Source organism: Capricornis sumatraensis, chromosome 10, assembly GCF_032405125.1.
Source record: "Capricornis sumatraensis isolate serow.1 chromosome 10, serow.2, whole genome shotgun sequence".
In the NCBI taxonomy this organism is placed as follows: domain Eukaryota; kingdom Metazoa; phylum Chordata; class Mammalia; order Artiodactyla; family Bovidae; genus Capricornis; species Capricornis sumatraensis.
The window spans coordinates 4,162,348-4,186,493 of record NC_091078.1 but is presented as its reverse complement, the minus strand read 5'-3'; the positions used below and the strand labels follow the sequence as shown (position 1 = coordinate 4,186,493).

Sequence of the window (24,146 nt, the reverse complement as noted above, 5' to 3'; positions counted from 1 at the left end):
AGAACTGTTTATTAACAAATTTAAGCCGCAACTATTTTAGAAAATTATTCAAATCAGTGAGAAACTCTCAGGATTGGTAGAAACTTTACGCGCATACACGAATGCACACGTGCACACAGTCAGATACATTGCGTCCTATTTTCTGTTTGCTTCACCTCTAGCAGTAAGGGGCTCATCACCTCCCAAGCCCACCTGTTTCATTTGCAGTAATGACCTGACCTTATGCTTAGAAAGTTTTTCCTCCAGATGACTGCACATCTCTCTTCCTTTGTACTTCTTGGATCATAGAGAACAAATTGAATCGCTTTTTAATACGGTCGCCCTTCACGATGTGAAATCTTTTTGTATTACTTTATTCCTCGTACACTATAGTTTTTACCCAGTGAAAATAATGGTTCAAAGTAACTTCAACTACTGCTTGTGTAGGATCAGCTTTAGTCACTCTTCAGTGTCTCAGTGTGATATGCAGAGTTGACTGTGGTCTGGTGAGGAAGACCGAGCAGAGAGTTAGGAACTCCTTCTCCTGAGGGCAGCAAAATGTCACGTTAGAGGTTTGTCATACCTTATTCTTAAGTAAGATACCGAGTTTTCTGTCGGCTGAAATCCCGGTATCTTTCACTCGTGCAGCTGCTCAGCCATCTCTCTCCCATTCTTCACTGGTGCAGATAACTAAAGGAGAACGGGACGAGTTTGGTTCCATGGTGGTCCATAGTTGTCAAAGTTAAACTTCGTCACATTAAAATTAATCCTTTGCCCTTGTCTGTCAGGATTCAGGAGATGCTGATTTGTTTTTGTCTCTTCCAGTTTTATTTATCAACCACACTTCAGTATACTTTTTAATCACATAAAAATGTTGACGCTTTACTCTCTTGTTCTCTTATTAACAAAAGAGTTCCTGTAAGAATCAAATAAGAGACAGCATATATGCAGAGTTTAGCACAACTGATACATAGTAAGGACTTAATAAACGGTAGCTTTCACCATATTGATAATTTAGTTGAAAGCAGGCTTTCAGCTGAATCACACAGATCCCTGAGTGCATACTGACCACAGTACCCGAGGACCACCAGGTACACGGATAGTTTTAAGGGAATCGGTTTACAGATCCGGGACTTCCATGGAGCCTGATTCTTAATATTTCTCTGCCTGAGACCAGAGCTTCTCATGCAGTTTCTCTGTTCCTTCCTCTCCACAATCCACCTTCTCACGGTTTCCTGATCAGTAGCTTGGAATGCAAATCCTCAAGTTCCTGAACGCTGTTAAAATTCAAAATCTTAGTACCAGTGTGGGGAACATGGGGATACCAAATATATTTGCATGTTTGGTAGTTCTTCATTTTTTGCTTTCAACCAAATTGCTTCATTTAAAATAACTTTTCATAGTAGAATTATTATAGATCTTTGTCCTATGATTGGAAGGTCTTCAAAGAATTATGGGACAGTGGTACAACAAATCCTTCCATTACCATCTTTTTGTTTATGTGATCAAAAAATCTTAGTACTCACCCAAAAAGAGGAAAAGAGAAAAATAGGAATAAATGCTAGACTTTTCTCATTCTAGCAATAAGTAATTATCCATGAATTTATGAACTAGTTTTATTTAAGTCCTGTCCATCTCATACCTTTCCAATAAAATTTTCTTTTTATGTAAAGGTTATAATGTACATATAATTTTGATTAATTTTATACTAATATGCTGGGGTCCTGCCCCGGTGGATCCAGGGAATTCGAAGGGGAGACGGCATAGGCAAGGAAAACTTATTTATTTATTTAGAAATATAAAAGAAATTAAGAAGAAATAGTATAGGAAAATTTAGTGGAGAAAAGAGGCTGAGTAACTTGGTTTATGGGGAAAGTTAATAAAGAGATTTGCACCATCTACGTTGGGCCACCGGCGCCCGTTTGAATAGCAGAGGGTACCCCACTGTAGGCTCCCTCTCTCACGGATCTTAGAAGCCCGGGCAAGTATATTTATATATGTTTATTTTTGAGGTGGAGAATTATATCTCATGATATATCACATTAGGGCACAATGATTGTGGGACATGCAGAAAGGAAATACCATAAGGAGAAAAAGGAATACTATAAAACTTTCCAACTTTTTTTTTTAAATAGTGATGATGGGTATTGAATTGCCATTTTATTTAGATGCTCCTGAATAGATTTGAGTTATTTTAACTTTGTTTTAAAATGTGCAATAAGTAAGGTATTATCAATACATTCTTTGCACCTACTTATGAAGAAACATTTCAGATGTTAGCCTAAAAATATATGCGGGAATACGTTGTGTTCGGAATTCATTTAGAGGGGTGGTGGTTCAGTCGCTAAGTCGTGTCCGACTTTGCAGCCCCATGGACTGCAACACACCAGGCCTCCATGTTCCTCACTATCTCCCAGAGTTTGCCTAAGTTCATGTCCACTGATTAAGGGGTTACACAGATGAAAATACTGACCACCACTGGGGTTACTTTCTGCGTACCTTGCTACAGATCACTGTTAATTTACCTGGCACGTAACCTGGGCAGAACAGCTCTTCTGCTGGCACCTACCGCTTTCCTCCGGGTGCTCTCACATGCCGTCAGGTTTGGATCAAAACAGGTTCAAGTGATAATCACCGTTCTTTGCCCAGGCCTTGATTTTTCCCTCACACCATCCGGTCTCTGTAGGTAAATCTAGCTTATCCTGTCTCTTCCTGTAGGTGGATTATTTCTCAGAAGCCGCACTGCCATTGCTTAGAGTTTAGTTTCAGTTACTTTCTCCTGTGGCACCCCTCCTAACCCGCCACCCCCATTCAGGTTCACTAAATAAGTTAGAATCTCCTCTATTTCATCAATGCCAAGTAAGTTTTCTCCCCCACAAGGATTTTTATTGCCCACATAAAATCAGAGATACAAATGGGCTTAGGTGGGGCGTGGCAGTGGGGAGTGCAGGAACCAGAAAGGTTGTGTCAACCAACATCGTAATCTAGACACACTTAACTTTTGCCTTCCCAGACATACAGTTAACCTGTGTAAGAAAGACGTGGGTCTCACGTTGCTTATTCTCAGCGAAGCTACATTGAGTCCTCCCAGAGACTGCAAGCATTTTTGACTTATTCTAGAATCTTGACTGGGATCCATGCAAAGTTCACCAGAGGAAGAAGAATTAATTTCTTGAACATTTACCGTTTAGTTTAATATGTTAAGTGCTTGGTACAGTTTATCTCATTTTCTCCCAATTATCCTATAAGGTAGGTATTTTTTATCCTCCATCTTACAGGAGAGAAAGCTAAAGCCCAGAGAGAAGAAGTAAGATCATTGCTCAGGGTCACAAACTTAATAAATGGCAAAGCTAGGATTTAAGCTATTGATTGCAGAATCCTCGTTTTCATAATACTATGCTGCCTCCAACCGTTGTTGGCAAAGTCCTTCCTTCCCTGTTAAAAGTGATACAACATGTAGCTATCTAGTTAACGCTCCTCGTTTCTGAAGTCTTTGAATCGCACCTCCTTCAGCCCTCTTCGCGGTGCCCTCGTCTTCCTGTGATGGTAATTCATCTAGCTTTGTGTTCTCTTCTCCAGTCACCAAGTTACGTCCGACTCTTTGCGACCCCACGGACTGTACACGCCAGGCTCCTCTATCCTCCACTGTCTCCCAGGGTTTGTTCAGATTCATGTCCATTGAGTAGTTGATGCTGTCTAACCGTCTCATCCTCTGCCACCCTCTTCTCCTGACTTTAATTTTTCCCAGCATCAGGGTCTTTTCCAATGTATTGGCTCTTTGCATCAAGTGGCCAAAGCACTGGAGCTTAGAAGATAGGAATTCAGACAGAACAAAGAAACACTGCAGGGTCTCTGCATACTTCTGGGACCCCAACGCACTTACTGGTGTTGGGTCTGCCTGCTTCGTACCTGTAATCATCCCTGGTGGGGAAGACTGGAGTGGCCGAGCGCGTCCGGGAGACGCTGCTTTCCTTGTCCTCCGCTGCCTGCTGTTTCTCAGCAGCAGTGCGTCTGTGCTCACCAGTCTTTCTTCTAGCGCTGCTAAAAACGCTTTGCTGATTTTTCTTTACATTCTGACCTGCAGGGCTAAGCTCATTTTGAACTTCAGCATACTGGGGCTGTTCTTGGATACTTTACACTCCTTTCTATCCATCTTTAATTGTATACTCTTCATTCCATCCTTCATGTAAGTTTTCTCTAGATCCGGGATTTTTTTTTTTTTCCCCAGAGTCACTTGTGTAACTTCTGACATGTCTTCCTTTTCTCTTTTTATGATAATTTAAAAGTAATAGTTTGTTAGAAAGTTTAAAATTCAGTTAAAGTGTAAAACTTATACTTTTGGAGGTTTCTAAATACTCTTGACCCGTCTTTTCTTATGGGGACTCTCAAGTCCCTTATAGAATCCCATATAGATTCCCTTACGGAATCTCATATTCACCTTTTTAAAAGGAATACCCGATTATGCTGAGGTTTCCCCTTTCTGGCCCTCTGATATTTAAGACTAACATGGTTAATATCTGCTTATATTCTTGCTACTTTTATAATGACAAACAATTCCTTTCTGTTGCTGTTTTGGTCTAGAATGGCACTTCTTCCAGGCAGTGCTGAAATGTCAGCATTCAAATTAAGAACTTCTCAAATGTTATATTTTTGGTTAAATAAAACTTCGCATGTAATTGTTGACATCTGTTCCCATGACTGCAGTCTTCCCTGGGCTCACTTTCTGATCTGTTAGGGATACATACCTGGTTAGTGGTCTCTAAAAACTATCAGAAGTACTGTTTCTATAGTTTGCCCTTACGCTCACTACATACACTTATTTTCTTCTGTATTAGGTTCATTAGTTTCAACATAGTTGTTATATGCAAAATCATCTGTACCTTCTGCCTATTAGACTACCTTTTATAACATGCAATTTATTTGGCCTAGGACACACTCCACGTTTCAGTCAGATCTTCAGTCCCATCCAGCTAAGTCTTGGTACTACCATGAGTTCATATTTACCCTACTGATCTGCCATTATAGTGAAATGTATTACCCCACCTTTTATAAGAAAAGATCTCATGCCTTTACTGTGTTATTAATAACAAATAGTAATATCTTAAGAAATGCCAAACTTTGGGTTAAAATATATATATAAACTTTTGTTTATTTGTAATTAAGTTATAGTCTAGTGTTCTCAGACACCACATAATGCATTCTTCTTCAGAAAAAAAAAATTTTAGAGTCTTCACAATACTATTTCACCACAGATTCAGATTTTTCCATATCATTTTTCACACATAAACTTGGCAGGTCCTTTTCACTCACTGAATTGGAAATTGTATTTTATGAATATTTTAAAAAGTATTTATCAATTTCTTGTGTCAAATTATTTCTGATTTTCTTCCTTTAGGATTCACCAAAAGCCCAGCTACGCCGGACAATAGAATGTTGTCGGACCAACTTATGTAACCAGTATTTACAGCCTACACTGCCCCCTGTTGTTATAGGTAGGTTAGCAGAGAAAAGTGCAGTCATCATAAATCTCAGTGAACTTATTTTCTGTGGTTTTAACAATAAGCAGGCTTTCTAGAGTTCAACACTACAAGTTATTTTTTCCTTCTAAGATGTAATAGAAAGATAATACGTCTGTTTTACTGTTTATTTCCATTGTCAGGTCCGTTTTTTGATGGCAGCATTCGATGGCTGGCTTTGCTCATTGCTATGGCTGTCTGCATAATTGCTATGATCATTTTCTCCAGCTGCTTTTGTTACAAGTAAGATAATTATTTTGATGCAAAGTATTTTGTTGAATAGTAGATATAAACAGTTGTTCTTAAGGCCAGTGGGCAGAAACCATTGACACTGAGTGTATTTCAGAAACCATGAATTTGTATTCTCTGGTTATATTTCCTTTAATTAATGGTGTTATAATTTTCTTGAGTGAACAGAGCTATCAGTCAGTTAATTGGATACAACACTGTACTTCTTGTTATGTTCATGAATACTTACGATTTCCTTATTTATAGAATACTGAACTTTCTTATATCTGAATGTTTAAAACCTATCCCAGGAAATCAATTTTATATATTACCATTCTTTAGTTATTTGGTGGTTCAGAGTTATTTGCATTTAGTCATGATTTCAGAAGACAGTTGCCAGAAGAGAAAAGTGATGAGAGGAGGGCATAGACTTCATAGTAAAACATTATCTGACTGATAGATGAATAAACCGAGAGATCAGTGGAACTGGTTACTAGACCTATAAGTAGACCCAAGTTTATAAAGAAAGTTAGTATGTGATAAAGGTAACATTTCAGATTACTGAGGAAAAGTTGGCTTATTCAGTAAATGGATTTGGGAGTAGATAGCAATGGCACCCCACTCCAGTACTCTTGCCTGGAGAATCCCAGGGATAGGGGAGCCTGGTGGGCTGCCATCTGTGGGGTCGCACAGAGTCGGACACAACTGAGCGACTTCACTTTCACTTTTCACTTTCATGCATTGGAGAAGGAAGTGGCACCCCACTCCAGTGTTCTTTCCTGGAGAATCCCAGGGACGGGGGAGCCTGGTGGGCTGCCATCTATGGGGTCGCACAGAGTCGGACACAACTGAAGTGACTCAGCAGCAGCAGCTCTATGGAGAAAAATGAAGCTGAGTCAGTTCTGTACACTGAAATAAGTTTTAGCCATATTTAGCCATGTAGATATAAAATTCATGTATATATACATATATATTTACATATATAAAGTGAAATGCTTAAATACTAGAACAAACCTTGGAATAGTTTTTAAAAATAATCTGAATCTGACACAAAACTTACTAGCCAAAAAAAACCACAAAACACCTTAAAATTAAAAAAGGAAAGATTGATGGTGTCAACTACATAAAAATAAAACTTTACTATGTGGTAGAAACCACTATAAATAGTCAGAAGACAGTCTTAACAGTGAAAAATATCCCCTGCTTATATTACAAAGAGCTAATTTCTTAAATATAAAGAGCTTCTATAAATCGAAAAAAAAAATCAATTCAGTAATTACCAAAAAATGAACATATGGTTTGTTTAAATAGAAATACATATGGCTCTTAAAAGAAAAAGATGACTCAAGAATACTCATAATATGAAAAATATGTTAAAATCATACTGAGGTTTTATTTTTTACCTGTTACACTGGCAGAGATTCACATGTTTGATAGTAGGTCTTTTAGATAGAGCATCCTTTTTTACTTTTGTTGCTTCCACTAAAATAGCAGTAAAGAGTTTTAAAATGTTTTGTTCAGCCAGAACAGGGAGACAAGATGACAGCAAAAAGCTGTGGAATATGGGAAGCTTATGGATGAGTATAGACCTAGAAAATCTGAATCCCAGGCTAGAAATTGAGAAAGACAAATAGCAACCGATTTGTACTACAAAATTCCCCCAAGAAGTTCACGAATTGGCAGTACTAGCCACCTCTGGAAGTTAAGCTGAGGGTGGCAGGGAAACTGAGAGGGTGGCCTGAAAGTCTGTTTTTAGAAGGTCAGGTGCTGTGTTGGTTGTGCAATCCTATGTTAAGAAATCACTCCCAGATTTAGTGACCTGAAACAGTGGCTATTACCGCTCACCATTTCTGTGGGTCAGGACTTCAGGAGTGACCTGCCTGGGCAGCTCGGGATCTTTCATGACCTTCAGGAAGATGTCAGCAGATGCTGCACTCACCGGGAAGCTTGGCTGGAACTGGTAGATCCTCTTCCAAGGCAGCTCACTTCCAGGGCTCACTTCCAGGGAGATCTTAGTCCCTCCGATATGAACCTCTCTACAGAGCGGCCTGCATGAGCTTACTCACAGCAGGAAGCCTGGCTTCCCATGCAGAGTGAATGGTCCAGAGACCAAGGTGAAAGATGGGCGCTGTATGTGATCTAGACTCAGAAGTCACACCATCTCTTCTGCCATCCATATCTTATTGGTCACCCAGGTCAGCCCTGGTGCTTTCTGGAAGGGAATTAAACAAGGACAGGTGTACCAGGAGGTGAGAAATTTTGTGGGCCATTTTGGTTGCCAGATACCACTGATGTTGAGATCCCTGTTCTTATTCTGAATGATCATGTGACTTTGATCCTGAGCAAAAGGCTAGAAGTGTTGTCTCGGGGAAAGAGCAAAAATGTTCCCATCTGTGGTGTCCCGTTACTGAGGGTGAGATAAATGGTATAGTGAAAATGAGGAGGTAAAGTGAATATTTACATACTAATCCGTGGGCTCCTCAGCCGTCCAGAACCGTGCTAGCCAAGCTTGTTCCCTCTAGATAATGTATAAGAAGATTATTCTTAGGGAACAACCATCTGGCCCAAGAAAAAAAGACCTAAATATTCTGCCTCCAGTAAGCCCAGTGAAATGGCCCAAGCAGATTATCACAGTGAAACCTGTAATCAGTAAGCCCCATTCACGTATTAAGAGCTGCCGGTCAGGCCGTGAAGGACACTGACCCCTGAGAAACAGGAAGCAGATGAGGTGATTCTTGCTATTGCCCAGCTTACTCCCTGAGAAGAGTTCCTGACTGCGGGACGCAGGAATGACTCACGCAGAGCCCACCAGGCACTCTGAGTCGAGGAGATAGAGCTGAGAGTCTGAGGAGAGCAGCAGCTATGGTTCATAGGTACAGAGTGCTGGAAAGGAGAGAATTTTCATAGAGGAAGAACTCTGTAGACGTCTTCAGAATGGCCCCATAGAATATTCAGCTGATCTTAGTCAGTGATTTCAAGTGAGCAGACCCCCAAGGCTGAGAAAGGCCGCCTGAAAAGGTCAAAGGGTCGATATTCAGTGCTCACACAAGGCCGTGAACAGTGTCTCTTCCCACCAGCTATGTGACCTGAAAACCTCACAGTTCACGGGGCTCTGTTTATAGCACTCAGAAGGGTCTTGCCTCAGTATTGGAGAATAATTAGCCAGCTGTCTGACTTGGGGCAAATGGTGAGCCCTGGGCCTATGGTTTCCTCTTTTGTAAAAAGGAAACACTACAACTTATCTCTTAGGAGTTTAATAAAGTTGAAGTAAGTCATAGAACAGTGCCTGACACACTGAACATCAATAGAAATGAGCTGCTTTTTTTTTTTTAACATGTATCAACATGGATAAATATGTAATACATAAGAAATTTTTTTATACAAGGTGTAAAATATTAATACAACATATGCCATTTATAGAAATTAGTATCCAGAGGAAAAAATTTGTGTGTGAATATATACTTTTTATGGTAAAGGTATAAACACATAGATAGGAAGGCTATAGCCACCTTCAAGACAGTGTTTGTCTCTTAGGATTAAAAGAAGAAAATGAAATTATCAGGGAAATTTCAAATATTTAATGTTTATTTATTTTAAAAATATCATAAAAATTATAGCTTAATATTTATTAAATTTAAATAGTTTACACATGGGTGCTAATTAAATTAATCTCTACTGTTTAAATGTTTGAAACATCTCATAATTTGACATTTTTTTCAAAAACCTTTAAAAATATCAGAATGAACTTGTTTGACTTCTCTTCCGTAAACTCCTTTTCCCTTTTTAAAAATGGTAGTATATTTATTGTTCATTATGATGTAAAACTGCGTATATGAATTCAAATGAAAAAACATATGTAAAGCAAAGAATGGATATTCTTACATCCCCAGCAATAACTATTATTTACAACTGCTATATATCCTTTCTGATCCTTTCAGACAAGTATAGATGCATATAATTCTAAACTGTTTATAGTGAGGGTGAAACTTTACATGCTGGTTTTTAATCAGTTTTTTTCACTTGCCAACGTACCATGGACATCTTTCCATTTTAAGGTAGTAAATAGCTCTCTATTTCAGAAACTCTATCTTTGGACATTATTTTAACAGAGAATATATTATTCTGTGATAAGACTAATTCGGCTATGAACCCATGTGATGAAGGAATGATGATAATGTCAACAGTCTCGAGATTTTTCTTACCTTAGAATTTTATTGTTTTAGAATTTTAATATAGTTATCTTCTGCTCTTTTAAAATAAAAGACATTATTGCAAGAGCATCTCAAGCAGACGCCGTTACAATCGTGATCTGGAACAAGATGAAGCATTTATTCCAGTTGGAGAATCATTGAAAGACCTTATTGACCAGTCACAAAGTTCTGGTAGTGGATCTGGACTGCCCTTACTGGTAAGCTGGAGTGTCATGCGAGCATGAATGGTGTGCTGATGCGGAATGTATTGTCATATGGTGGTGTGAAAGTCGCTCAGTTGTGTCCGACTCTTTGTGACCCCATGGACTACAGAGTCCATGGAATTCTCCAGGCCAGAATACTGGGGTGGGTAGCCTTTCCCCTCTCCGGGGGATCTTCCCAACCCAGGGATCGAACCCAGCTCTCCCGCATTGCAGGCAAATTCTTTACCAGCTGAGTCACAAGGGAGATGGCTAGAAGATTAAATCAGTTTAAATAAGAAATATGAAATAAGAAAAGATAGGCAGGTAAGGTAGAGCTGCAAGCAAGGTTAAGAGAGAAAGTGTGGTCATGAAGTGCTGTGTAAGTGTTAGCATCAGCTCACACATTTTTAACAGCCATCTTGAGGAATCAGGTATAAAATTCTTTGCCTCTCTAAGGTTAAATTGATCGATTGGGAGAAATATAACTATTTCAGATTCTGAAATCAAAGAGAAGTTACTCCCACAGATCATCTTCATAAGAAGAACTATACTTCTTATACTTCAGTACGAAACTATGTTACGGAAATACAGTTCATAAAAATAACGTTAAAGGGAGATGTAGGTAATTCTCAGGGGGTTATATGTATAGAAATATTTAGTTTTAAGGATGAGGGGATACTTAGAATAAACACTAGATACTTAGATTTTAAATGCTTTGTTTACTTGGATGTGTTTAAATCATTGATGTCTCATTTTAAAATTCATTGAATCAGGTAATTCTGTCATTAAATTGGAAAAGTAAAAGTAAAACTGTCTTGATATGTGAACAGCATGATTGTCTACATAGAAAGTGTTAAGAATGATAATGTGAAACGACAGCAACCAATAAGTGAGTTTATCAAGATTGCATAACAAGGTCTTTGTACAAAAAGCGTTGAATTTATATACACTGTCGACAAACAGGGATTAAAATTTTAAAAGCAGTATCATTTTAAATAGCATTAAAACCCTGAAATATTTGGAATATGCGTGACAGCATTTATGTATGACCTGTACACTTATAATTAGAAAACCTCACCAAAAGAGTTTAACAAAACCATTCAGAAGGAGATGGATATATATCCTGTTTTTGTTTCAGAAGACTCAATATTAGAGATTTCAGTTAGCCTAAAATTGATTTACCGTTTCAATTCAAATCAGAATCAGAGCAAACTTCTATAGGAATTGATGAGTTTATTCTAAAGACTATTTGGAAATGCAGAGGACCTAGAAGAGCCAAAACAGTTTTGAAAAAAGAGTAAAGAGGATTCACTACCTGATTTCTGGGCTCATTGTGGAACTACAGTAGTCAACAGTGTTTAATCCTGGCATCGGGATAAATGTGTATGTCAGTGGGACAGAATAGAGTCTGAAAATGAACATACACATATGTGGTCAATTGATTTGGATGCCACAGGAATTCAGTGAGGAAGAGAGTCTATTCGACAAATGGTGCAGGAAAAATTGGGTATCCATTTGCCAAAACGTGAATCTTGACCCTTACCTCACTCCATATGCAATACAGAATCACCTTGAAATGGATCATAGACCTAAATATAAAAGTACAAAACCTTTAAAAGAAAATGTTTCAGGAAATTATTATAACTTTGAGTGAAGATTTCTTAGGACACAAAAGGAAAAGTCATTTTAAAAAATGATAAATTGGTCTTTCTTAAAATTTAAAACTTTTCCTATTCAGAAGATACTATTAAGAAGATGAAAAAATAAAGTCACAAACTGGCAGAAGAGTTTTGGTAAAGAATTTGTATTGCAGAATATATGAAGAATTTTTACAACTCAGTAATGAGTCAAAAAACCCAGTCTTTTAAGTGGGCAAAAGATTTGAACAGTCGCTTGCCCAAAGAAAATATAAGGATGGCAGATCTGAACGGCACATGAAAAGATGCTCAGCGTCATCAGGGAAATGCAGGTTAAACACAGTGAGACACCACTGCACATTCACTAGTTTGATGAAAACTGAGAGCATTAAGTGTGGAAAAGAAGATAGATCACCTGGAAATCTCATGCAGTGCTGATTGATATGTAAAATACAGCTACTTTGGGAAACAGGTTGATAGTTGACTTTTAATACAGTGAAGCAGTCCCTCTGCTAAATGTTTATAGAAAAGATACGCAGGGACTTCCCTGGTGCTCCAGTAGCTGAGAATCTGCCTTGCAATGCAGGGGACATGGGTTCAATCCCTGGTTGGTTATCTGAGATCCCGTATGCTGAGGGGCAGCTAAGCTCACGAGCTGCAACCACTGAGCCTGTGCACAGCAGTCAGGATCCTGCCTGCCACAGCTAAGACACAACACAGCCAAACAAATAAATTTAAAAAAGAAAAGATCTGCAGACATGTTCCAGAAGAAGACTGTGAAAGTTCATAGCAGCTTTATTTCTAGTAAGTTGTAAACAGCCCGGGGACTTCCCTGGCCGTCCAGTGGTTGAGACCCCTTGCTTCCACCGCCAGGAAGGCAGGCGTTGGGGAGAGGCACGGATTCGGTCCCGGGTCAGGGAACATTCCACATGCCATGTGGCCTGATAAATAAACAAGTAGATGTTCTCAATTAAAAAAATTGTAAACAACCCCAAAATCCAGCAGTTGGTAAATGAATAAATTACAGTACATTCTTAGCGTGGACTACTGCTTGTCAGTAAAAAGGAACAAACTACTGATACGTGTAACAGCAGCGAAGCACATTTCAGAGTATTTTATGCCGAATGAAAGAAGCTGGACACAGAGGCTCCTTACTGTATGTTTCCGTTTATGTCATATTCAGAACTGAAGGGGCAGAAAAGAGATCAGTGATGCCAGAGACTGCAGGTCGGTGGGGAGGGAATTGACTTTAAAGCAGTGAAGCTTGTTTGAGTTATAGGAATAGTCCACATCTTAATTGTGGCGTCTGGTTGTGGTTACATGACTGCACATTTGTCAAAACACGTTTTCAAAAAGAGTGAATTTTATTATAAATAAATTAGACCTCAAAAGTTCTGACTTTCTAAAAAGAAATCACAAGGATCTTGTAATAAGTGATACATAAAGTAAGTCGGTTTAGATACTTATAAATCTCGCCCGTTTTAACTGTGTTTCCAGCCTGGACCTTAGTGTCAGTGTCATTTTATTAGTTTAGATTGGCTGATACCTGTTTCTGAAAATGAAAGGTAGCAATTTATGTGCATCTTTCATCCAACAAATACTGATGAAAGCAATATTGTACTAAAGTCATTGTCCTATATAAATATCTGTGTTCTGTGAGTCGTGGGGGATGAAATTCAAACAAATATATATACAAATAGTTAAAATTGTGGTAAGTGCAGCAACTGAGAAATATATATGTGCTATGAAAGTTTTTGAGAGAGAAATAATACTCTTAAGGAAACTACACATACAGAAAGACTGAGAGGAATGAGCTTGACTGAATTCTAAAAATTGAACCAAGGTGAAGAAGAGGGGTGCGGATGGGGGATTAGAGTGAAAGCTCAGGCAGAAGAGTTAGGCGAGGGCCAGGTCATGTGGGATCTTACATGCAGACGGAGTTGAACATTTTAACTGTCATTTTGGATTTTGTGACATGATAAACCACCCCAAACATCAGTGACTTGAAACAACTAACATTTATTATTTTTCATGATTCTGTGGGTATTCTTGGCAGTTCTTTTTCTGAATTTATTCAGCTAGACTCAGATGGTAAAGTTTATGTACATGGCCAATGGTTGGTATGGTTTTGCTCATTTTGGTTACAGAGTGCCCTAAAATGGCAAGAAAGGGCAAATCCCAATGCACAGAGTCTTTTCACGTGTTCTGTTAATACTTCTGCGGTTGTTCTTTTGCCCAAAGCAAGTCATGTATCCAAGCCCCAAGTCTGGGCGAGGAGACTACCCAAGACTGTGTGGGCTAAAAGGGGGATTACGTGACCCAGTTTTGCAGACAGTCTGTCACACTGGCAGATTGTTATTCTGTGATTTTAGAATATATTGTACATTGCTTCATCTTTTTCTGAATACAGTACGGTCTTCCCTCGGGATTTACCTGAGGGATTGGTTCCAGGATCCCCTGAAGATATGAAAGTGTACAGATGCCCAGGTCCCTTACAGCCAGCCTTCCATATCCAAGGATGCAGAACGGACACAGAGGCCAACTCTGTAAACATTCACATTGGACTTGGTTGGTTGGGTATGCCATCTTCTTTGATAGGTTGGCCTGTTAAACCACTGTCTCAGTCTTAATAGTTCTCATTTTACTTTTTCCTGTGAAGGTTCAGCGAACTATTGCCAAACAGATTCAGATGGTTCGGCAAGTTGGTAAAGGCCGATATGGAGAAGTGTGGATGGGTAAATGGCGTGGTGAGAAAGTGGCAGTCAAAGTGTTTTTTACCACTGAAGAAGCTAGCTGGTTTCGAGAAACAGAAATCTATCAAACTGTGCTAATGCGCCATGAAAACATACTTGGTGAGTACACGTTTGATTTTAGTTCCATATTCTACAAGGTTAATGGGATGCTGGTGGAAGCCTAGGGCTTGAAAACATATGTGAGCTCAGCTGTGTGCATTTGGCTGAAGGAAACCTGGTGGAATACATACTCCAAATACAACCCAGTCCTGAATGCAGCCAGCCGATCTCTACACATACCTCAGAGATATTTTGGGGTTGGGTTCCAAATCACTGCAATAAATCAGATACAGCAATAAAGCAAATGACACAAATATTTTGGTTTCCAAGTACATTTAAAAGTTGTTTATACCATACTGTAGTCTAAAGGTACAGTACCATTATGTTTAATAAACAATGTATGTACCTTAGTGTAAAAATACTTAACTGCTAAAAAATGCCAAAACAACTGCAATAGTAACATCAAACATCACTGATCATAGATCACCGTAATAAGTAGAATAATAATGAAAAAGTTTGAAGTGTTTTGAGAATTACCAAAATGTGACACATGAAGTGAGCAAATACTGTTTGAAAAGCAGCTTCTATAAGACTTGTGGTAGGAGTTGCCAGAGACCGTCAGTTTGTTTAAAAAAACAAACACAGTGTCTGTGAAGCTCAATTAAACTAGGTGTGTCCAAATTTATTACCCAGCTGAAGAGAAACAGCAGTGAGTTGTGATTTGGAAATAATGTAGTTTATTGGACTTATTCATATAGTAACCAAAAAAAAGTCTCTGAAAGGTAATTTAAACAATTTTTAGGTAACTTAAACTGTGCGTGCCTTTGCCTCCTGTAAGTGAAATTACCCCCCCCCCCCCGTAAGATACAGCCTCATGTATGTTCTGTGTGAGCAGGTCTCTCCTCTCACCCCCATTTACACAATACCAAAATAACCTGGGTATGATTTGATCAGTATGGCACGTAAACTCATCACCTTCCCTGGCTTTCTTTTCAGCTGCTATTTCCTCGCCCCTTCCTTTAGAGAGTGCATAGCATGTTGCTGATAGTTTCCTTCACTTCCTGGAACTGCTCCTTGCAGATTACCACAAACTGTGTGGCTTAAAACAATAGAAACTTAATCCTCTCCAGAGTTCTGGAGGCCAGACATTTAAAATCAAGGTGTTGGCAGGTCCGGGCTCTCTGAAGGCTTTAGGGGAGGACTCTTCCTGCCTCTTCCAGATTCTAGTGATTACCAGCTAACTATTTACAGCATTTCACACTCCAGAATCTGTCTTTGTTGGCACATGACCTTTCGCCCGTTGTGTCTGTGTCCAAACTTCCCTCTTCTTATGAGGATACTAGTCATTGAGTAGGTACCCACTGTAATCACCTGAACTTGATTATATCTGTAAAGACCTGTCTCCAAATAAGGTCACATTTACAGAGACCTGGTGGACATGAATTGGTTGCGGGGGGGAGGGCTATTATTCAGCTCAGCACTCTCTGACCTTCTGAAGAGAGGGCGGAAAAGAGGAGAAGGAAAAGAAAGCCAGTATCGTGAACTTGCTTGTCAGTGAACCAGGCTGAAAAGGCAGATGTGATGAGGCATTGATGGGCAAGTGGGCGTTAGCTTGGTTAGGATTGAACTGTTATAGTTCTTATAGCTCTTATAGTTGAATATAGTCAACTTAATTTTTAACTCTTTAAAGTAAAGGGCAAGGAAATTACAGCTGGAAAGAAAGCCAGGGAAGGTGGATGGGTTTACGCACCGTACTGATCAAATCATACCTAGGTTATTTTGCTATTGTGTCAAAGAGGGTGAGGGGAGAGGCCGACTAGCATAGAACATAGGTAACTTAACCAGTACTTGAGCCAGCTGATGTGAAGAACGGACTCATTGGAAAAGACCCTGATGCTGGAAAAGATTGAAGGCAGAAGGAGAAGGGGATGACAGAGGATGAGATGGTTGGATGGCATCACTGACTTGATGGACATGAGTTTGAGCAAGCTCCGGGAGTTGGCAATGGACAGGGGAACCCGGAGGGCTGCAGTCCCTGGGGTGGCAAAGAGTCGGACACGACTGAGTGACTGAACTGAACTGAACTGAACTGAACTTCTTGATGAGTGCACTTTTCAGTGTGAAATGGAGAGCCCTTTCCGCATTCCTTTTTCATAGTTCTTGGTGCTTAGGGAGTCATGTAGATTAACAGCATTCCCTCAGGTTGTTATATATGTGATCTTTTTCTTAGTCATGGTTATCATTTTTATGATTAAGATTATTTAAATTAATTACAAAATTATAGGCTTATGTGTAAATGACAGATAAAAATTTGAGTAATACATTCAAGAGACGTTGTTCGGTAAGTTAAATTTACATTGTCTATAGATGATACCCAAGTTATTCTCAGTATCCTGAGCGAGCATCTTTTCTTCTTCCTCGCCACCTCTGATAACTGACCTTTTAAACTCATCAATTGAACAGGCTTTATAGCAGCAGACATTAAAGGCACAGGTTCCTGGACTCAGCTCTATTTGATTACTGACTACCATGAAAACGGATCTCTCTATGACTTCCTGAAGTGTGCGACGCTGGACACCAGAGCCCTGCTCAAGCTGGCTTATTCGGCTGCCTGTGGTCTGTGCCATCTCCACACAGAAATCTACGGCACTCAAGGGAAGCCTGCAATTGCTCATCGAGACCTAAAGAGCAAAAACATCCTCATCAAGAAAAATGGGAGTTGCTGTATTGCTGACCTGGGCCTTGCTGTTAAGTTCAACAGGTGAGTGGTTCTTTGCCTGGTGTTTGGAATTATTTTAATTTCCTAAAGATATTTACCTGTTTGTATTTGTATTCAGGACAGTGGGACTCCAAACATGTGAAGAAAAGTAAAGTGAAAGTGCTAGTCACTCAGTCGTATCCAGCTATTTGTGACTCCGTAGACTATAGCCCGCCAGGCTCCTCTGTCCATGAAGTTTTCCAGACAAGAATACAGGAGTGGCCCCAGGGGATCTTCCCAGCCCAGGGATTGAACCTGGGTCTCCCACATTGCAGGCAAATTCTTCACCGTCTGAGCCACCAGGGAGGCCCTCCGAACATGCATTTGTGCTTATGTAAATTATAAATCAGGATTTGGGAGGAGGTTTGTCTTAGTGTTTTGTTCTCATTGTGGTTTTTGTTTTTTACAAAAATCACATCTTACTCTACATAACTCTTGATTTCCTACTTCCTATTGTCTTAGACATCTACTTCAGTTTATAAAGATCTTTACTCTTCCTAACAGCAGTATGGGAAGTTTTCCATTTTATAGATTACTATAATTTATCCCATCTATGACCCAACTGACGGACATTAAAGTTGCCTCCAGGGTCTATTATTTAAAAAGTGCTTCAATGAATATTGTATTTTATCCATATATAATATTCCAGAGTACTTGTACAAGTATTTCCTCATAGTGGATTTCTGGAGAAGGGGCTAGGCAGAGAGTATGTACGTGTTAAGCTGCATTAACCGGTTGTCCCCTAGAAAGTGTGCATCAGTGTGCATGCCTGTGAACAAGATTATGTATGCCATGGCTTCATCACCACTCGATATTGTCAATGTTTTTAAACGATGAGAATATCACATTTTTAGGAAACCATTGAAATTGTTTTAATGTTATAACTCTAGAGTACAGCAGCCATTTTACATTTCAAAATTCATTTTAGGCCATAAGATTAAAGTACATAATAAAGCAAACATCAAAAAAGTTAATCTTCTTCTGTCGTTATCACAGTTTTCTATCCTGTTGTTTTTTTCTATCAGGGGAATTTTTATTGGCTCAAGTATTCATCAGATGCCATTTAAGAAAATATAAAGTACATTATATTGATCTCCATTTCAGAATAGTTTCCAGAATCTTAACAGATCTGGGAACCTTAAAAAAAAGGTCATTCATGTCTTCAAACTCTAAAATATACTCCCAAAATTAATAAAAAAAGATTAATATTACAGTATGATTGTGTAAACATGACTCACAATAGAACTGAGTTGGTTGGACCCATAAAGAAAATAATGTAATCCTAAATCACAAAGGATCACGTGAGAATGAAGAAAGCAAATGATGCCTCTCACTTTTCACATTTACTCATCCTAGGACATAATTATCTACCACATTTTATATTCAGTACTGTTCTCTTTCTTAGAGAGACACAGAACTTATTTGGTGACAAAACTTGACCTGAACTGGTTTGAGGTATTTACTGTCTTTATTTATTCAGTTAACTGTGAATAGTCATACTTAGTTTTTTGCTGTGGACTTAGTAATGATTTTGATTCAGGACTGCTCCAGACCCTGCTGGAGATGTTATACAATACATAGCATATATTTAAAGGATATAATACTTTTTTAAAATCTGAAAGATGTCAAATTTCAAAATACACCTAGCCCCAAGGATTACTGATCAAGAAATGTAGACTTATTAGATAGATTTTCATTTTATTTAGTTGTGTATACAAACACACACACACATACACATAGAGGGAGAGAGAGAGAAATTCTGCCTGTTACACAATGCAGTGAAAATAGAGGAGAAACGGTTTTCTTCTTTCCCCTCAACCTGGACGTTTCCTGTCTTCTGTTTCAGCGACACAAATGAAGTTGATGTGCCCCTGAATACTAGGGTGGGTACCAAACGCTACATGGCTCCAGAAGTGCTAGATGAAAGCCTGAATAAAAGCCATTTCCAGCCCTACATAATGGCTGACATCTACAGCTTTGGCTTGATCGTTTGGGAAATGGCTCGCCGTTGTGTCACAGGAGGTAGGAGTTTAGGCAGCGTGTTTCTGGTTGTGTCTGTGTACTCGTCATTCAACACATAACAGCTCCCGTGGCATAATTTAGGTGTCATCTGGGTCAGGGAGCTCCAGGATCACTCACTGGCTCTGTCCCTGCATTGGGACTCCCAGGACTCAGTGTATAGTTGTCTTCATAGCAAAGATTTGTTACACTGAAAGGACACACATCAGAATCAGCAAAGGGACAAGAAAAGGCCCATGGGGCGAAAGTTCAGAGGAAGTCGGACACAAGCTTCCGAAAGCCCTTTGCCAGTGGAGTCACTCAGGATGTGCTTAATTCCCCTAGCAGTGAATTGTAAAAATGTGAAATATTGTCATCTAGGGAAGTTCATTAGAGGTTTAGTACCCAGAGATTTTTTTGGAGGCTGGTCACACGGGCATCCTCTGCCTGGCATGTATCAAAATTCCAAACTTCTAGAAAGAAAGCAGGTGGTCAGCATAAATTATATTGTTTGCACAAATAGTCTAGTTACAAAGGCCACCCTTTTCATTTCTATGAATAGAGAGAGCTGTTTAGCAGGCAAGTCCCCAGATACCAGCTCAGTGCCAGGCTTTCAGGCAGACCTGTTATACAGACAGCAATTTCCGGTCTGCCTTGCCAACTCATTCCTACAGATGCGTTGTCTTTCTACTGCAGAAAAAAGGCTCTACTCTTTTATTAGTAGAAGCAACTGTATACATAAAAAGATTAAAAATTTAGGTTGATTGGTTCCTTTTGCTTGTTTTAAGGGATATTGGCGCGTTCAATATGGACAACTATGGTAGGGATATAGAAAATAATCAGATATTTAAAAAGAAGAGTAGAACACACATTTACTATTAGACGTGAATCATCTGCTCAGTAATCTCTTCTTTATGGGGGAATCAATTTTAGTTCCTTATTAGTGCTGAACAGACTGATGTATTTTTTCCAGCCACCGTTTTTGTGCCCACTGTTTTCTCGCTCACTACAGGAATAGTCGAAGAGTACCAGTTGCCGTATTATAACATGGTACCCAATGACCCATCATACGAGGATATGCGTGAGGTTGTGTGCGTTAAACGTTTGCGGCCAATTGTGTCTAATCGATGGAACAGTGATGAAGTAAGTGGGAGTCAGTCCTCTCAGGAAGTGATTGCTGAGTGTTGCCAAAGACCCTTACCCGCTCATGACATTCTCTTTACTTTTCAGTGTCTACGAGCAGTTTTGAAGCTAATGTCAGAATGCTGGGCTCACAATCCAGCCTCCAGACTTACAGCTCTGAGAATCAAGAAGACACTTGCCAAGATGGTTGAATCCCAAGATGTAAAGATTTGACAGATAAAAGGTCATGAGGAGAAATTCTAGACTGCAAGAACTGTTTTCACCCAAGGAATGGGTGGAATTAGAATAGAAGGAGGATAGTAACTTGGTTCTCAGACTCTTTCCTCACTACACCTTCACAGGCTGCTAATCTTTCAGTACTCTGTAGAATACAAGCTGGGAACTTCTAAACACTTCATTCTTTATATATGGACAACTTTATTTTAAATGTGGTTTTTGATGCCTTTTTTTTTTTTTATTGGATTTTTATGAACTGCATCAAGACTTCAATCCCGATTAATAAGTCTCCAGTCAAACTCTGGGTACTGAATTACCTGTTCATAAAATGGTGCTTTCTGTGAAAGCCTTGAGAAGATAAATGAATTCAGCAGAGATGGAGAAATATACACGTTTGCCTTCTACCTGAAAAAAATTTAATCTATTTGTATTCTACCTTTGTAAACAGCCTATGGATTATGCTCTGTTTGGGATACAGTACTGCTTAGCTTACGACAGTTTGCCATGCCTTGGTGGTGTGTGTGTGTCTGTGTACATACGTGCATACCAGAGTTCCTCTGCTGCCATTTGAATTAGAAGAAGATAATTTGTGAATGCACAGGAAGATATTGGTGGCTGTTGGTTTTGTGCTTTAAAAATGCGTTATCTGACCGAGATTTGCCAATCACATAAAAGCCATTTACCTTGCAAGTGAGCTAGCTTCTCCACCAACTTTATTTTTTAACATTAAAGTTAATATAAAGGCCAAAAGGAATTAAAAGTGTATGTAAATTTGGACTGTTTTCCTCCCACCACAAAATTTTTTTTTTGTTAATTGTTATTACTGTCATGAAAAGCGTCTTGTCCAAAGTTGGAACTTCCAATGCCATGAACCTTCTAAAGAAAACACTTCTTATTGAAGTGAATACTGATTAATGAGTATGATAGCAATGTAAGTGCCTATAACCATATTCTGTATTCTTTATTCTCAGTAACTTTTAAAAGGGAAGTTATTTATATTTCGTGTGTAATATGCTTTACTTGGAAAACACCTGCTCCTTTACAACCATATTTTATACATGTACATACATTCATACTATAGAAACCAGCTCATGCGTACCTCATATCCCATCCTTAAGGGAAAAAAATTAAAAGATCATCAGAAAAATATATAAAGTAGAAACTACATGTAAAATCTTCACAATTAATTCAAAACAGTATATCAAATCTAGGACTTTGTTTAACGTCAGGTATAGACTTTCATTAAGATGCCATCATCCCAGTTCTGTTTATGAAGGGATCTTCAAATTAGAAATTTCTATCTCAAGAGTTAATACACATTTATCATCAACTATTTTAGACACTTAAATCATTTAAAATTTTTAGTTTTATGACTTTGGTTTTATAAGTTTGTGAAGACAGTGAAGAGTCAGGCAAAAAGTTCAGTATCTAGTCAGTACCTATATCTGTACCATACATCTGTTATTCAGTAACATATTTGAATATAATACATATTTCATGGATGCCTTGTTTACCCAAGGAGTAACTCTGATCTACTTACTATATTTCTATAATGCTTTTTAAATATGACTGTCTTACTCTGAAAAAACAACTCATGGATGCATAAAGTGAGAATTTTCTTGAATACAGCATAAAATAAATGTGATTATTATAACAACATAGTGAAAAAAAAACTTCAAAGTGGAGGAATCAGAGCCCGTATCTGTCCATTACCAAAAATGTGATTGACATTTAAGGAGGAAACTGTATATATTGGTCAAATTTCACAAATTTGAAATTTGCTTTAACAGTTTTGACCAAGTTTAATAGTTTGCCTCTAACATAACTGAAGTTTGGAGTGTTCATCAAGATAAGTAAATTACCCAATAACTTGCTCTTTGAGAATGTTTTCCCCATCACTATACTGGGAAATACAGGTGTTTTAATCTAACTTGCCATGTAATTTAAGAACAATTATGAGCTCTGATCTAGTTAGAGTTAACCTTGATTTATTTTTTATTTGATAACTATAAATCTTGAAAATAATTTGTCATCCTAATAAAGGAAAATGTAAAGAAAGGTGAACTATTCTTAGAAATGTTAAAATATTATGTGGAAGCAAAAATTCCAGGTACTATATGACCATTATAATTTTTTAATTAAATTGATCTATTAAAAATGATATCAAGGACTAACTGTAGAAACTTGTTCAATAAAAATATTTTCTAACAAAAGATGTTTTTTAATATTAATGGTCCTTAAAGAGCAAATGATGTCATATTTGAAATTCTAAAGTCTAAAAAAAGCTGCATGAAACCTATTTTTTCTCTCCTTCTTTTACTCTTCTTAAGGTTCTGACTTCATATTTAAAGAGTAAAAGAGGAAGTATTTCATAGCACCATAGATAACTTGTAAAACCCTTGAAGTCATTATTTGGTCCTGCTTACAACTTAGCATCTTAAAAATTTGTAGCTTTTGTCCTCTCATCCCTTTAAGTAAAGCATAAAAACAAAAAACCAAAGCAACCTGAATATAACAAAACTTAATCTTCCCTCAAGGAAAAGTCTCCTTATGAATTCTCTTTCTGCTGGTAAATATCTCTAGAATCAAAAGCATACTAGGACTGACTTCAGTGTGTCTATTCTAAGCTTTCCCTGTGTTTCTTATTGGACAAGTTTCTGAAGCATAAAATTTGAGTCTGGTTTCTCTGGAATTGTTTTCACAAAAGATACTGCAATCACCATTTTAAATTGCCTTTCCAATTTCAGGAGTGTTTTTGACCTTAAAAAGTGACTTAAGGTTTTTGGAAATGATGTTTTCCTAGAACGTGCCAGATTTTTAATTTATTCACTGTATAAAAAAAAATTTGGTATCTGTTTTCCCCCAGATGCTTTGCTTTTGTTTAGAACAAAAATGCAATTCAGTTTAAAGAATCATGCATCTCTAAGTTGGCCCAAGATCAAATTCGAATAATTTATTCCAGGCAAGATTTTATAAATTAAATTACCTGTGTTTCATGTTGTTTTGAAGTGTTTCTAAATATCTAAGATAATTTAGACTGCAGAAATATGAGTTAATTTTTTAAAAAGATTGTTGCAGCTCTTGTACTGTTTAAAAGGGGTAATATTTATTGTTTGCTTGGGTCAGATGTTAAAATAGTAGCGTAGCAGTTCATCTCCTTGCCTCAGTGCTGTTACGAGAGTCCCAGTGAAAACTGCAGAGAGCGCTGACAAATTCATAAAAATCAAATCTAGGGCAGTGTCACATGAAGTTTCGTGTAATGATTGTCCCATAAGGAAAGTATGTGAATACTGCTTTTGCAAAGGATTAAATATATTGTAATTTTAGCTTGTGCTCTGTACTATGCTTTCAATGGAATTATTTAAGCCCATTTGGTGACTGTTGTCCTTGCCCATTTTAAAAACTAAAGTGTAGTATATATTGTATAAAATGAAAGTATCATTATAGCTTAATTAGGAAAGTTGTACATAAACACTGAAAAGGGTT

General features: G+C 38.2%; 1 protein-coding gene across 1 annotated transcript in view; it reads left to right on the top strand.

Moving 5' to 3' along the window:
• The window catches only part of BMPR1A (bone morphogenetic protein receptor type 1A), a 55,154-nt gene extending 33,642 nt beyond the window's left edge, over positions 1 to 21,512 (top strand). The window contains exons 5-12 of the mRNA XM_068982442.1: positions 5,375 to 5,471; positions 5,639 to 5,738; positions 9,987 to 10,131; positions 14,413 to 14,605; positions 17,009 to 17,306; positions 19,150 to 19,325; positions 20,314 to 20,444; positions 20,532 to 21,512. Of these exons, the coding sequence (XP_068838543.1) occupies positions 5,375 to 5,471; positions 5,639 to 5,738; positions 9,987 to 10,131; positions 14,413 to 14,605; positions 17,009 to 17,306; positions 19,150 to 19,325; positions 20,314 to 20,444; positions 20,532 to 20,657 (1,266 nt within the window). The 3' untranslated portion in view covers positions 20,658 to 21,512. The remainder of the gene's footprint in view (positions 1 to 5,374; positions 5,472 to 5,638; positions 5,739 to 9,986; positions 10,132 to 14,412; positions 14,606 to 17,008; positions 17,307 to 19,149; positions 19,326 to 20,313; positions 20,445 to 20,531) is intronic.
• Positions 21,513 to 24,146: the final 2,634 nt, after the last annotated feature.